Raw genomic sequence first — 14,110 nt, 5'->3', positions numbered from 1 at the left:
GAAAATGCTGCTTCAACTGCTCTTTAAGGAAATCTGTCCATTTATTTGACTTGTGGAGTGTTGGTTGATAAGAAGTGAGCGCAATTTGATGCATTGCTATAAATAAAACATTTAAAGTCTTTGATTTAACAACTTTGCTGCTTTTGTACAGATACTTTATGGCATAGATTTGGGAGGGGGCAATTTTGGATTGTGTTTGACAGCCTTACCTTTATTTCTTTTCCCTTCTTAGGTTCTCCTTTGGCTGTTGATAGTCCATATTCTAATCCTAGCATTTTGACATCTGGGCAAGGTAACACCTTCTCTATTTTTATTTATTTTTTTTTAAGTAGGCTTTTTCATTGGTGTTCAAATGAGTAATACTTAGCTATTTTTACGCTAGGTTTACACCCTTCTGCTATGTCAACTCCCATTTTTCCTCCTGGAAATTCCATGTCTCACCCTGGTACATCCATTAGTGGAATGATGGGTCCCGAGATAGTATTTTCTGGAAGACACAATGGCATCTGCATATACTTTGCCCGGATTATAGGGTGAGGTCTTTGTAAAAAGAGATTCTGTTACTCAATTTTTTTCATAGCTTTTCTTTGCACTAATGCTTGTAGGTGGTGCATTCTGTAGTTATAGCATTTAAATTTGAAATTAGTAAATTTTAATGTTGTATTTATGAAATACCTTTATGTTGTCTTTGCATCTCTCTTAATAATAGTACATTCAGTGAATGCCTAGGGCAGGAAAGTTGCTTAGATACTGAGCCTGCAATCAAGTACATAAACAGAATTGTGAAATCTCCAGGTTTAGGTTTCAAACCTGAGAGTTGTGTGTTTTAAACTCGTGCTGAAGGACAAAACAGAAATGCAGAAGGACTTAAAAGATCAAAGCCCTACCTTTAATTTCTATGAAGAATGTTTAATCAGAATGCTCAAGTCAGAGCAATGAAGCAGGACTAAAGATTCTGTTACCTTGGATTTTTGAGCCCTAAACAACCCAAGCAAGAACAGAATTCTGCATATGTTGGTGATCTCTCTCCATGCTGACTGGGAAAGAAATTTTTGTATGAGACTTGTTTGTTTACACTGTATTTCCAGGGAATCATATTCATCTATAGTATTTGAAAGTGTCAAATTTAATTTAAGTTTTTAGATCTGCAATTTTGCTAATTATTTATATCTGCACTATTCATAATTGTATAATGGCTAGTTTTTTGAATATTTAGTTTTCATCCAAAATTATTCCTTATGTTAGACTTTTAGCTTTAAAGTTTTACCATTTATTTTTCAAGAAATTGTACATAGAACACTTATAAAAATACTTGGTTAAATGACTTGGCTTTTTTTTGTTTTGCAGAAATATTTGGGATGGCAGTATAGTCGTGGAGAGAGTTTTCAAAAGTGGCAATCGAGAAATTGTTGCAGTATGTAAAAGATTATTCTGTGTTCTTAAAAAGTTCCTTTTACTATTTAAGTCCTTTAAACTTCCATTCTTAGTTATAAACCATTTGGTACAAAACCCATTGTTTGCCACGTCATTGTTTTCTTAACTGCTGAGCTCTTAGCTGATAATTAGTTGTCTTTTAAAGCTATTCTTTTAAATGGTACTTTCTAAGAAACCAAACTAATTTCATCTCAAACTAATTTATTCCCTCTTAATTGCCAATGGCCAGTTTTCTCCATGTTTGCTGATGTCACTTCCTCGATACCCACTTAGGGTTTCTGCATACTCCCTCCAGATAAACCCTAAAAATTAAATGCTTTAGTGATTTGGGGTAGTCACTGCAGTGGTGGAAGGATACAAAAAAAATTTCATTTGCCTAACTAACATGTTGCTGTTTCATTTTTTGTCTATGATGAAAATAAAATCTTTTCTGGCTGTGGCTGTTAATAGAATCCAGTGCTCAATCTTTGTTCTAGCTTAGAGTTGGAAGTAGTAAAGCGTAGCTGATTTAGTTATCTGAGGAACAAAGAAAGTAGTATCTTGAATACTGTGTATCTTCAGAAGATTCCTGCCTCTTCACATGTGTACTGTCTCAATGAATGTGGTATAATGAGGTTGTGTTCTAGCGATCTGTTACTAATACACAATTTATTTGTTGTGCCCTCTTACTTATCTTTTCAGTGACCTTAGCTTAAAATTGAAGATTTTTGGAAAAAGAAGTGTGAAAACGCAACTTGCTGTAAACAACTTTGCTTTCTTTTGCAGATAGAAAGCAGTGTTCCATCCCGTATGTTGGAATGTGTGCTACAAGAACTAAAAGGTTTACAAGAATTTTTGGATAGAAATTCACAGTTTGCTACAGTAGGAGCACTTGGAAACCCAAGGTATTATTAATTGTGGTAAATTTAGATGTGGTATTTAATGTCCAGCTTGAAAAACTATCCATAGGTGTTTTGCTGAGTTGAAGTGTTCATATAGTCTTCAACATTCAGATGCAAAAAATGAGTTTGCTAGATTCATTTTTAAGGGGTTCGGTATTTGTAATCATACTAGCATTTTTGTTTTGTTTTTTTTTTTTTTATTTGCAGTTTCAGCACACCAGCCAATCTACAGCAGAGGCTCCTGGGTTTTATGCGGCCTGATGGTGGAAGTTCTCAGCAGGTCCAGCAAGAACTCCAAAGGAAATATCATGGTATGTAATTATTTTTGGAACAGGAAGTATCAAGGAATGGTGCATTTGGATGTTGCCTTTCTCACTTTTCTTGTGAAATTGTGTGAATGAAAAGGCCTTTCTTCCACACAAATTTTATGTTAAATATCATGCCATTTTTTTGCACATTTACCTGTCTCCTTTTTTCCTTTCTAATGTTCTCCATTGCAGAGAAGATTGTTTTATCTCCTCACTGCTGTACTTAGTAGCTGCACAGCCATTTATATTTACATGATAGTATTTATTAAGCAGTTATTAAGCAGTTATTTAATGAGACGAGTGAGCAGGATGTCCTATAAAAAAACTACTGTAGTGCAGGTTTCCGATGGTACAGTCATGGAAATGTCTACAAAACTTTGTTTGAAATATGAGGTCTGTTACACAGCCCATTTGAGTTTTTGTCCTCTTACAGTGCAGCTTTTGCTCAGCACTTGCAGGGAAGTTGGGAAGTGCTGCTGCTGCATATATGGAATTGAGGATGTTTGTGGTTCATGTGGGTGTAATCCTGGGCTTTTAATATGTAAAAAAAAGTTTAAAAAATGTAAAAAAAATCTAAAATGTAAAAATTTTCTCTAAGTCACAATGCAGGATTTGATAGACCTTTAATATTTTTTTATTTTTTCATTCTTCACTGATTTCATCAATGCTTTTTGATTGCTGAATAACACAATGTAATTATTGTTAACCTCCTGTGGGAAGTGTAGTTGTTGCTTTAAAGGTAGTGTAGACAGTATTGACTACAGCTGTAATTGTAATTACAGTAAATACAGGTGATCAAACAAAAAGGGAATATGTATGGGTTTAATTTGATTTCTTTTATGTTCATCAGAAATACAATTACAATAGCTATTTTTGAAGAAAAAAAAAAGTAAAAATTTAAGATGTGTAAATCTAGTGCATTTACTTGCTTTTCAGAGACTAGGATTCCTTTGTTGCGAAGTTTGAAATAAATGTTAACAGAGGGTTATTTGTTTTGGGGCATGTGTTATCATGGCATTTTACCTCCCAAGAGAGCCAGACAGCATTAATCAACAATGGAAGAGAGAAAAAAATAAAAAGTTAAGGAGGTGGTTACTGAAAAACCTCAAAAACCTACATGCTTATTGGAAACGTGGAACAATTGCTGACAGTCTCTGGTTTTTCAGCTGAGGCACAGCTAACTGAGAAGACCTCACTTCAAGGCATCCAGCAGCTTGTTCACAAAACCTGCCAGGCACTGGCTTTATGGAAGTTGCTATGTGAGCACCAATTCAGTGTTGCTGTAGGTGAGCTTCAGAAGGTAAGACCTGGATAATATGATTTTCAATTGTAGGTACTAGTCACCTGAATTTCTTTTGCTACCTAAGTATTCCCAAAGGACTATTATTTAAATTAATTGAGAAACATATGAATTTTAAACCACATACAAAATCTTTTATGTGTAGTCACAAATGTTTAAGAGACTGATGTGTAGTATTGACATAATCAGTCAATTTTATGCAATTTAAAGGGTCACTATCAGTAAATTGTTCTACTTTTATTGATAGCTAATACTGAGTCTCATTTTACAAATTACTGTTTTTTTTACCTTAAGCACATTCTGCAAAATGTTCTGAAAAGCATTTTCCAGCCAAGTAGAATTCACTCTTTCACTTAGTCTTGGTGAAAGATGGAGAACAATAGGGTAGTAGAGTCCTTGCTCTTCTGTGTAAGTAGGGTACCAGAATGTATCACAGAAAAGCTGAGGTTGGAAGGAACCACCGGAGATCATCTGTCCCCTTTGCAGTGGGGGGGAATCATCTAATTGACTCTCAAAGCAGGGGCAGCTAGAGCAGATTGCTCAGGATTGTGTCCAGTAAGGATATCTACAAAGATGAAAACTCAACAGTGTCAGAGCAACCTGTTCCAGTGTTGAATCACCTCTAGAGCAAGAAAGATTTCTATTCGAGTGTAATTTCCTTCACTTCAATTTTTTACCATTGTGCAGTGTCTTGTTACTGGTTACTGCTGAGAAAAACCTGACTCTGCATTCTTTACACTTTCTCAAAAATATTAGTAAGATCCCACATGCCACCTTCTAAGTCTCCAGGCTAAATAATCCCAGTTCTTTCAGGCTCCTGGTTTGTGAAGAAGGAAATTAGTATAACAATGGGTGCTACTGCTGAGCACCCTTTTACTAATGTCAAATTCGCAGCCAACTACTGAAAAAAGCTATTAATTTGGATACTAGGCATTTTGTCCTAAAACTTTGTAGGATTGTTTGAGAAGTTGTATTTTTTGTTCACAAAAAGAAAAATTTTAAAATCTTACAGATGTGCAGAAGCCGTTGCTCTTCACAGTGTTGCATTGGGGAGTTTTGAGCAACTTTTATTTGTGTTGGACAAGGAGCTAACTGTTTAACAAGTTGAATGTTTTTCTTTGTCTTCAGTAGTTTTACAGCTTTTGTAGTTGCATTACATGCTGTTAATATCATCTATAGACACTACCTAGACCATACTGACAGCTACGTGCACAAATATTCATAATAAATTTTAAAAAATTAGAAACCTTCAATGTATTTTAATCTTAAAAAGCATAACGACTTCAGACCTCGAACTTTCCAAATTCCTGCTTTTATTGAATCTGTAATTTTTATTGTTCTGAATATTAAAAACTTTGACAGACTCATAGGGTGTGTATTCTGACAGTGCTCTGTGAAGTAAAAGGAACTGCTAATTCCATTCTTACTGTCAGAGATCTGAAACAGAGGGACACATAGTGAAGATGGCAGAGGAGGTCTGTTAAGAGGAATTTTCACTGTCCTTAGGCATCCAGGGATCTAGTGCCTTCAGTGGTAGTCCTTGCTTTATTATTTTTATTTTGCTATAAAATGTGTATTTTAAGTAATGTATTTCTATGCTGTACCTTGTAGTCATTGGAGTTTTGTATGCTTTTAATTATTAGAACCAGTTAATTATGCTGCTGGAACATTCAGACATTTCTAAATAGGGTCAAGTAAAAGATTTGGTAAACTAATAAAATTCTGTCTCATCTTCAGGAGCTTCAAGAACAGCTAAAGGTTACCGCTTTTAAAGACTTGGTGATTAGAGACAGAGAGTTGACTGGAGCACTCATTGCCTCTCTTATAAACTGTTACATCAGAGATAATGCAGCTGTGGATGGAATCATTGCCCATTTGCAAGATATCTGTCCTCTTCTTTATAGCACTGATGATGCTGTGTGCTCAAAGGTAAGTGCACTTCCAGATTTTACAGCACCAAAACACAACTTGAGAATGTGCACAAATGAGGTACATTGGGCAGTTTGTAAGTCATTATTATACTCATGTAGTTTTAGAAGCAGAAGAAATAATTAAGTCAAGTTGTGGACATATTTTCATATTTTAATTGATGAATGCTGAACATTACAAAAAATTATTTGAAGCATTTGCAGTTATTTTCATAGTACCTTAATGCTAATCTGATCTCTCATCTTAACTGTGTTCTTTATGTTGATAAAATGTTTTCTCATTCCAGTCTTCCTCAGCATAGTATCTCGGTTTTTGTCCATTCCACAATTTACTGGAATTTGTGGCAGGCAATTGTGTTTAAGAACTTAGGTCTTTGAAGCAAGTAACTGGTGAGGAGAAAATAGGAAACCAGTTGGTTAAGTCTTCAGCTCTTCTAATGCTATTGTGGCCTTTCTGCTGGAAACTTAGTGACCAGAGAATCCTTTTGAGAGGATGGTCTTTCTGCTGTTTCAGCTTTGAAGTTTAGAATAATAGCTCATTAACAGTATCCATGATCTGTTCATGATGTGCTCGTGTTAATAATTCCCATTTTAGGCAAATGAACTTCTTCAGCGGTCTCGACAAGCTCAAAGCAAAATGGAAAAAGAGAAGATGCTGAGGGAGTCACTGAAAGAGTACCAGAAGATCAGCAATCAAGTAGACCTTGCTAATGTTTGTGCACAGTACAGGCAGGGTAAGAGCCAGTTACTGATCATGCTAAATAATTTTGTGGTATCCTTTCATGTCGTCTTTTCTGTTTCTTTTGTTTACTAACTTTCAACTCAGTTTTACAGGTTTTTACCATAAACAGTTGGTTAATAACTCTTAAAATTAGAATGTGCCGACCTCTTCTTTTTTAAAGCCTTGCTAGATTTCACAGACCAACCAAGAAATCAGTTTCTGTATTAAAATAGTCCCATGCATGTAGTTCATATGCAGTGTCCATTCGTTTCATATATGTGGTTAAAATATTTTTAGGGAAATTTTTTAGTTCTATATAAGCAGAGGGTTTCAGGTACTTTTTATACTAAATACACTGTTTGAAATATGGTTCTGAATCCTAATTAGTGCAGTAGAAGCTAGTTATCAGTTACATATACATCTAAATTATGTAAAAGTTAAGAAATGGGCCTCTGTACAGTGTTATATATTGTGCATGACATTATACATAACTTAGCATCTTAACTTCAAACTTGCATATAAATGGCACAGGGTAGGAACAGGTGTAGACTTTAAATTATACAGACCAGAGTGAATAGTGTAGTATTTTCTTGCTTGCGAAAAGGATAAATGTTTGATGTCACTTACTGTTTTGTTGTGAATTTAATAGAATAATGAACAGTGATATTTGTTTTTATTTTTCCTAGTGCGTTTCTATGAGGGGGTAGTAGAGCTCTGTCTTACAGCTGCTGAAAAGAAAGACCCCCAAGGTCTTGGCCTTCATTTCTATAAAAATGGAGAACCAGAAGAAGATGTTGTTGGACTCCAAGCTTTTCAAAAAAGGCAAGTTTTCAAGATAATTTATGATGATTATATGGGGTGCTTTATTTCGAGTGACTGGGAAAGTAGCTCTTTTAGGGAAGGAATGCAGGGTAATAATAACCAAGCATTTTATGATAAGGGACACAATATTAATATTTTTCCCCAGCACGCTCCCTTTGATTATGATTAATATGGCAGCAACTTAACCTGAAACAAGGGGTGATAGATGCAGAAAACATTGGGATCAGAACACTACAAAAATACTTGTAAAAAGATGAACAAGAACTATCTAAATTGTGACAACCAGCTGACAATAATCTGTGACCTTTTTAAATTTTAGTAACTGCCTACAAAGTCATACAATAACACACTTGAGAAGACTTTCATAGACAGTTGCAATGAAAATTACGAGGCTTTTATTTTCTTTTCCTCTGTTTACAGATTGAATAGCTACAAGTGTATCACTGACACCCTTCAAGAATTAGTGAATCAAAGTAAAGCTGCTCCTCAGTCTCCTAGTGTACCCAAAAAGCCGGGTCCTCCGGTGCTGTCATCTGACCCCAACATGTTAAGCAATGAAGAAGCTGGACACCATGTAAGAAATGCACAAAAAAGTCATGACAGCACTCCAGAGAACAGTATGATTTTAAGGGGTCTAGAATTTATTATTTCAATAAAATTATGGAGTAGTTTAATGAAGATTTGTCATGAATTGGCCTCAATATCTAGAGCATCCATAGAAATTATGACATGTAACTAATGCAAACCTAAGTATTGTTGCATGGTAATTCAGGGCTTAAAGTAATGTAACCACTTCATTAATAGCAGTTCTGGACTTTTCTTCCCTTAGTTTGAACAAATGCTAAAGCTGGCCCAGCGTTCAACAGATGAGCTCTTCAGCATTGCACTTTACAACTGGTTGATACAAGCTGACTTGTCGGACAAGCTGCTACAGGTAAGCTTGTCAATACATAGTGAACTGGGAGAGGTAATTGTAATGTTTTAAAAAAAGGGGAAGAGCAAGAGTATCATTGTTATCTTTCTGGCATCTGCAGGTTACTTCCCCCTTTTTGGAGCCCTACCTGGTGCGAATGACCAAGATTGACCAAAACAAAGTCCGCTATATGGATTTACTCTGGAGATACTTTGAAAAAAACAGAAATTTTAGTAATGCTGCCAGAGTCTTGGCTAAGTTGGCTGACCTCCATAGGTATGAATTATGTGTGATCTAATATTCCCTTGTATATTCTGTTGTGTATGTATATTGAGGTAGCTAGGGAAAAGCTGAAAAAACCAAAATCAAAACCTTTTGTATAAGAATTTTTTAAAAAGAAGGTTCTCTAAAAAAAAAAACAAAGTAGAATGTGTTAACTTTAAATCTAGGCAATTATTGGAAATAAATGATAATGTTTATTTTTGTATTATACATTACTTTGCAATGTATTTCTTATAATTACAATTTATTAAGTGGCCAGTTCTTATTGGAAAGTACACAAGAACTGAGCTGGCAGCAAAGATGAGGTTATGTGGTTGGATTGTATCATGCATGATTTAGCAAAATCTGGGAAAAGCACATATTACCTCCCAGACTCTAGCTAGGATATAATTAATCCTCAAATAAATATATTAAGTACTCATTTTATTATGAATATTTGTTTTGCAGCACAGAAATTTCTCTTCAGCAGCGTCTTGAATACATTGCACGTGCAATTTTGAGTGTCAAAAGTTCCACTGCCATATCCTCTTTAGCTGCAGATGGTGAATTCCTACATGAACTAGAAGAGAAAATGGAAGTAAGAAAAAATATTAATCTAAGCTACACTGTAAATGCATTATTTCACTTTGTCTCTTCAGCGTGTAACAGTTTTACTACCAGTTCTGTGTAAATGGATTTCTTTGCTTTCGTCCTGACATGGCAAAGTTAGGCAGATGAAAATCAATTTAATGGTGTAAGGCAGCAACATTTCTACATTTAAATAAGCAGCAACATTTCTACATTTAAATAACATTTCTACATTTAAAGGTAATTCTGGGTGTGTTTTTAAACTATGATTAAGTTAATTCAATCTTGATTGAAATACTGTAATTTTCCTCTTAAACAAGGTTGCAAGGATCCAGCTTCAAATACAAGAAACATTACAGCGGCAGTATTCCCATCATTCTTCAGTACAAGATGCAATCTCCCAGCTTGATGCTGAGCTGATAAATATAACCAAGGTGATTGAAATTTCCTTTTGTTGTAGTCCAGTTTATCAAATCTTGGGGAGAAAAAATCTTTTGCAAAGAATGATTCTATATTGACTAGGAGGAGTAATAGGCAGTTTATCATTCGTGGTCTCAGAATATCTGATAGCCTGGACTGTAATTGTCTGTACTTTAATAGTCTTTCAGTCTTTAGTATCTTAATTTCTTTCACATGTTTATCTTCATTATGAAGTCTCTTAGATTTCTTTACTCATTGAAAATTCATTGGAAAATTAAGTTTTCATTTCAAATACATATAAAATTTAATGTTGTATCTAAGAAATGAAACTAAATGTAGCAAAAAAAAAATAGTAGTTGACAACAGTTAAGCTGTATATTTACTAGTCTGTCTATGAGACAAAATAAGGAACAACTGATTTTTAAAATTTAATTTGATTCTACATGAAAGGTAAAGCTTGGTAATTTTTTTTTCAGCTGTATGGAGAATTTGCTGATCCTTTTAAACTCTCGGAGTGTAAGCTTGCAATTATACATTGTGCAGGTCATTCTGATCCTATCTTGGTGCAAACTCTCTGGCAAGAAGTCATTGAAAAAGGTAGGTCTTAATGGAGTAGGAGTTGTGGTGATCTCTCTCATCCTTTACCATCACTTAGTAATTCACTCTCTGTTCCTATTATTTTTGATTGTTTAGGTTTTTTTCTCCCTTGGTTTTTGGGCTCAAGTTTACCATTACACTAACAACATTGGTAGAGATCTAAGGGAAAAGCTGTGTGGTAGTGGGTTTGTTGTGGGGCTCTGGAATGTGGTTTTGTTTGTGGTTTTTTAAGTAGGTATGCGTGGAACTTTACGGAAGCATAAAAACTTAAAAATCTACATGCAAACACACCAGGAAAGGTTGTATTTTTACTTCCATGTGCTGATTTTTTGTTGACAAGAGTGTAAGATTTTCATGTATTATTTATAAATTTAGGTGCCTCAGTGTCATTCTGTATAAATGTGGAACTTTTCCTGAAGTTCTCTCTGTGTTTTCTTTTAATTTACAGAGTTGAGCGACAGTGTTTCTCTGAGCCCTGCTGACAGAATGCAAGCGCTTTGTCTGAAGCTGGCATTGCTTGGAAAGCTCTATGCTGGCACACCTCGCTACTTTCCTTTAGGCAAGTTGTTAGCCTGCATAGTACATAAGCATATGTGTTTGATGGATGGGTTTCAGCTTTTTTTTTTTTAGACTCTTAAAAAAAGTTTTAAACTAAGAAATGTTTCTCGTTTTTTAATCACAAAATAAATGAGAAATAAATGAACTTTAGGTGGCCGCAGCAGTTATTCTTGGATGGCTGTGCAGATCCCATTTTAGAAAGTAATAAAGTTTGTTTTCATCAAAGCACAAAGTACAAAATGTGTATTTATACATTTAAGATTCTAAGTACATTTATCTGCTGTCTCTTGAAATTCTATATAAACTATGTGCCATCTGAAGAGGTAGATTCTGAAAACAATTCAGGAGATTTCTGGATAGTTTTTAGCATTTCTGCTTTTCTGATGCTCATATGTTTTGACAATGGGCTATTATATGAAAACCTGGCAAATACATTGTTCAGCAGTAAATTTTTTTTCATAATACTAAAATAATGTGCAACTAACATTTAACATGAGCATTTAGTGCTGACCAATACACTGTTAATTGTTACAGGCACTTAAACAAGCTTCAGTACTTTTTCTGGCCATTCTAGCAAATGTATTTACGAAGTACTAAGTAAAGTGCTGATAGTAAATGACTCTTAAATGCCTTTGTTTCCTAGACTCCCAGTAACATGTTGGAATCTAAATATTCCCTCATTTATGTCCTCCAGATTTTCTAGTGCAGTTTCTAGAGCAACAAGTCTGCACTTTGAACTGGGATGTAGGTTTTGTAACATACACCATGCAAGAAATTGGAGTGCCATTGCCAAGGCTGCTTGAAGTGTATGACCAGCTGTTCAAAGCACGGGTAAGGAAAATTGCACAAAATAAAAATCCTGTGTTCAGCTATTATCAAGGTCTCTCTTTAGTGGGAAACATGAAATAATATAAGGAAGGACATAACAAAGTATACATTCAAAGCTTTGCTTTCTTTACTCAAAGACTTCTAAAAAGATGCATTTTCCCCCTGTGAATAAAATCTGTGGATTTTATTCATTTCAGTACCAGAGCATGATGAGGAAATTTGTTAATTCTTTTAATACACCTGGAGCTAGTTTAGGATGAAATAGGATTAGGATTCTTATGTTGCAGAAGGAACAGCATATATTGAATATATTAATTTTATTTGTTTCTTAATAATGATTAAAATTTGTTGTATTATTACATCTTGTCTGACCCATTGATGCAATAAACAAAGATTTGACTTGTGTGATAATGAAAAACTGAGTTAAATTAATGTATATTTTCATAGGTAATTTAAAATAATGTTTAAATGTAGGCTTAAATATAGATTGAGGCAGAATTCCCATTTATCTAACTTGATACAATAAAAAAATATTGCACAGCTGGCAATTCCTGTATACATTACACACTTTTTTCTTGTCTTCTTAATATTGTTGTCCTTAATATTTTGTGTGTTTTTTTTTTTTTTTTTTTTTTTTAGGATCCATATTGGAGTAGAATGAAAAAGTCTTTGCACCTCCTAGAGTGTATTCACATATTACTGTCAGGATATGTGCAGCATCCAAGCAGAGTGCCTATGAGGTAAAAGGATAGCTATATCCTAATGAGGAGTGAGACATAAAATTAAAATATCTCACTACAGCAATTCCCAAAGCTTTTCTTCTTTTCTTATAAACTACTTCCACAAAGGTAGTTTTCTTCACATCACTGAAGATCCTTGAGGAACTGAGAGGATTAATTTGTAATTTGTGGCGATATACTTTAAGGACTAGTTCAGAGAAATCTGATGCAATGTGTGAAAGTGGGGGGAAACACAAAATGGGCATTTTGTGATTGAAACAGCGAACTGTTTCATGTACAAATTCTAGAAGCTCTGAGTTACTCTAGAAAAGCGATGACCAAACATTGGGATGGATCTTTTTACAGCTGTTTATAAACCAGCTGTTTATAAAAGGTTGATGATGAATCAGTCTCCAAGATCAAAATTCAGCTTAGTTCACATCAGGAAGAAATTAGGTGTAAAAACAGAAAAAGTTTCTAGTGAAAAAGATAGCTAAGTACTTGAAGACATTGCCTGTATATCACATCTAGCTTTGACAATTTTTATTTGAATGGACTAAATGAACTTCAGTCAGAGCTATCTTGTCTCAAAAACAAAAAGCAGAACTAGGCAAAGTCTTGATAACTCTTCTAAACATATCTGATTCTTTTGAAATATATATATAAAAATATCTCTTGTTCACATACAGTCTACTTCTATCTTTTATCACTTAATTGGTCTTTTATGGTTGGCTGATTTAAATACTCTATTAGAACTTTAGTGAATGTTGTCTGATTTTAATACCTACTTTGATTTTACATAAATTAAGATTTGATTATAATTTAAGACATTTTAACTGGTTTAATTAATAATTAATGACTTATACATTAACCATAATAATATCTAAAGTAGTATCTAGATATTTCACATTACTATAAACTGTACCATGCTTTTATAGTATATATTTCATATCAGATAAATAGTAATGGGTCATTTATTTCTCATTATGCCTAAGTCACAGGCATTGTATTTTAAAAATAAGTTTCTCTTAATGAATGGTTAAATACTTAAAAGTAGTTGACAGATGTCTTACTGATAGGCTATTCCATTGCAACTCAAAGAGTGCTTATGTTCTAGTTCAGATGAATTCTGAGATACAGGATTAAAAAGGAGCTCATTGTTATTCTGTGTTTTCTTTGCAGGCAACGATTCACAAATGTTTGCTTGGATGCTGTTAGTTGCTACCTGGTTGAACTTCAGTCTATGAGCCCCACGCTAATGGTGCAGACTACTATTGGGAATTTTAAATCTCTACAGGCCAAGTTAGAACGGCTTCACTGATTGACTAATACAAGAACAGAATCATTAGTGCAGGTAATACGAACTGAAATAAAGGTTGCGATGTTGGCACTGAATTACGAACAAACAAATCCTCAGAAAAAAAATCCTGAGAGTTTTCTCCTGCCATGGTTATTAAGTGTGTGGCCTGTATTCATGCTATTCTAAAAGTATCTACAAATTGTAGAATGTAAATGTGTCTTTTACTACTACTAGGTTTTTTAACAATAGAAAGCTTTTTTTTTATACTGGTGAAATAAAACACATTGCGTGATCTTTGCCATGGGGATAAAGAATATTTCAAAAATATTTTCTTTTTATTTGTTTTAAATAATGGGGAAGAGCAAATTATTTCCCTTATTCCATCTTAATATGTTGTATCTGTTAAAATCAAATAAAGAAGTCAAAAAGTGACTTCTGTCTCTTTTTATTATGCACAGACGAACACCAAATTGTATGTACACATAGAATCCCCTCCCTCCCCTGCTGCCCACAGGGCTCTGGATGCAGCCCA

General features: G+C 34.3%; 1 protein-coding gene across 2 annotated transcripts in view; it reads left to right on the top strand.

Moving 5' to 3' along the window:
• The window catches only part of NUP155 (nucleoporin 155), a 30,547-nt gene extending 16,537 nt beyond the window's left edge, over positions 1-14,010 (top strand). For both annotated transcript variants that reach the window (XM_068176284.1, XM_068176286.1), the window contains 19 exons: positions 233-292; positions 383-533; positions 1,348-1,414; positions 2,200-2,318; positions 2,523-2,626; positions 3,790-3,923; positions 5,661-5,852; positions 6,447-6,585; positions 7,259-7,394; positions 7,815-7,968; positions 8,224-8,328; positions 8,429-8,583; positions 9,037-9,166; positions 9,477-9,590; positions 10,053-10,173; positions 10,622-10,732; positions 11,426-11,562; positions 12,199-12,299; positions 13,461-14,010. In XM_068176284.1, coding sequence (XP_068032385.1) covers positions 233-292; positions 383-533; positions 1,348-1,414; positions 2,200-2,318; positions 2,523-2,626; positions 3,790-3,923; positions 5,661-5,852; positions 6,447-6,585; positions 7,259-7,394; positions 7,815-7,968; positions 8,224-8,328; positions 8,429-8,583; positions 9,037-9,166; positions 9,477-9,590; positions 10,053-10,173; positions 10,622-10,732; positions 11,426-11,562; positions 12,199-12,299; positions 13,461-13,599 — 2,369 coding nt within the window. In that variant the 3' untranslated portion in view covers positions 13,600-14,010. The remainder of the gene's footprint in view (positions 1-232; positions 293-382; positions 534-1,347; positions 1,415-2,199; positions 2,319-2,522; positions 2,627-3,789; positions 3,924-5,660; positions 5,853-6,446; positions 6,586-7,258; positions 7,395-7,814; positions 7,969-8,223; positions 8,329-8,428; positions 8,584-9,036; positions 9,167-9,476; positions 9,591-10,052; positions 10,174-10,621; positions 10,733-11,425; positions 11,563-12,198; positions 12,300-13,460) is intronic.
• The last annotated feature ends 100 nt before the right edge of the window (positions 14,011-14,110 follow it).

Source organism: Anomalospiza imberbis, chromosome Z (assembly GCF_031753505.1).
Source record: "Anomalospiza imberbis isolate Cuckoo-Finch-1a 21T00152 chromosome Z, ASM3175350v1, whole genome shotgun sequence".
Classification (NCBI taxonomy): domain Eukaryota; kingdom Metazoa; phylum Chordata; class Aves; order Passeriformes; family Viduidae; genus Anomalospiza; species Anomalospiza imberbis.
The sequence above is the reverse complement of the archived record's forward strand: the minus strand, read 5'-3'. Positions and strand labels throughout refer to the sequence as shown.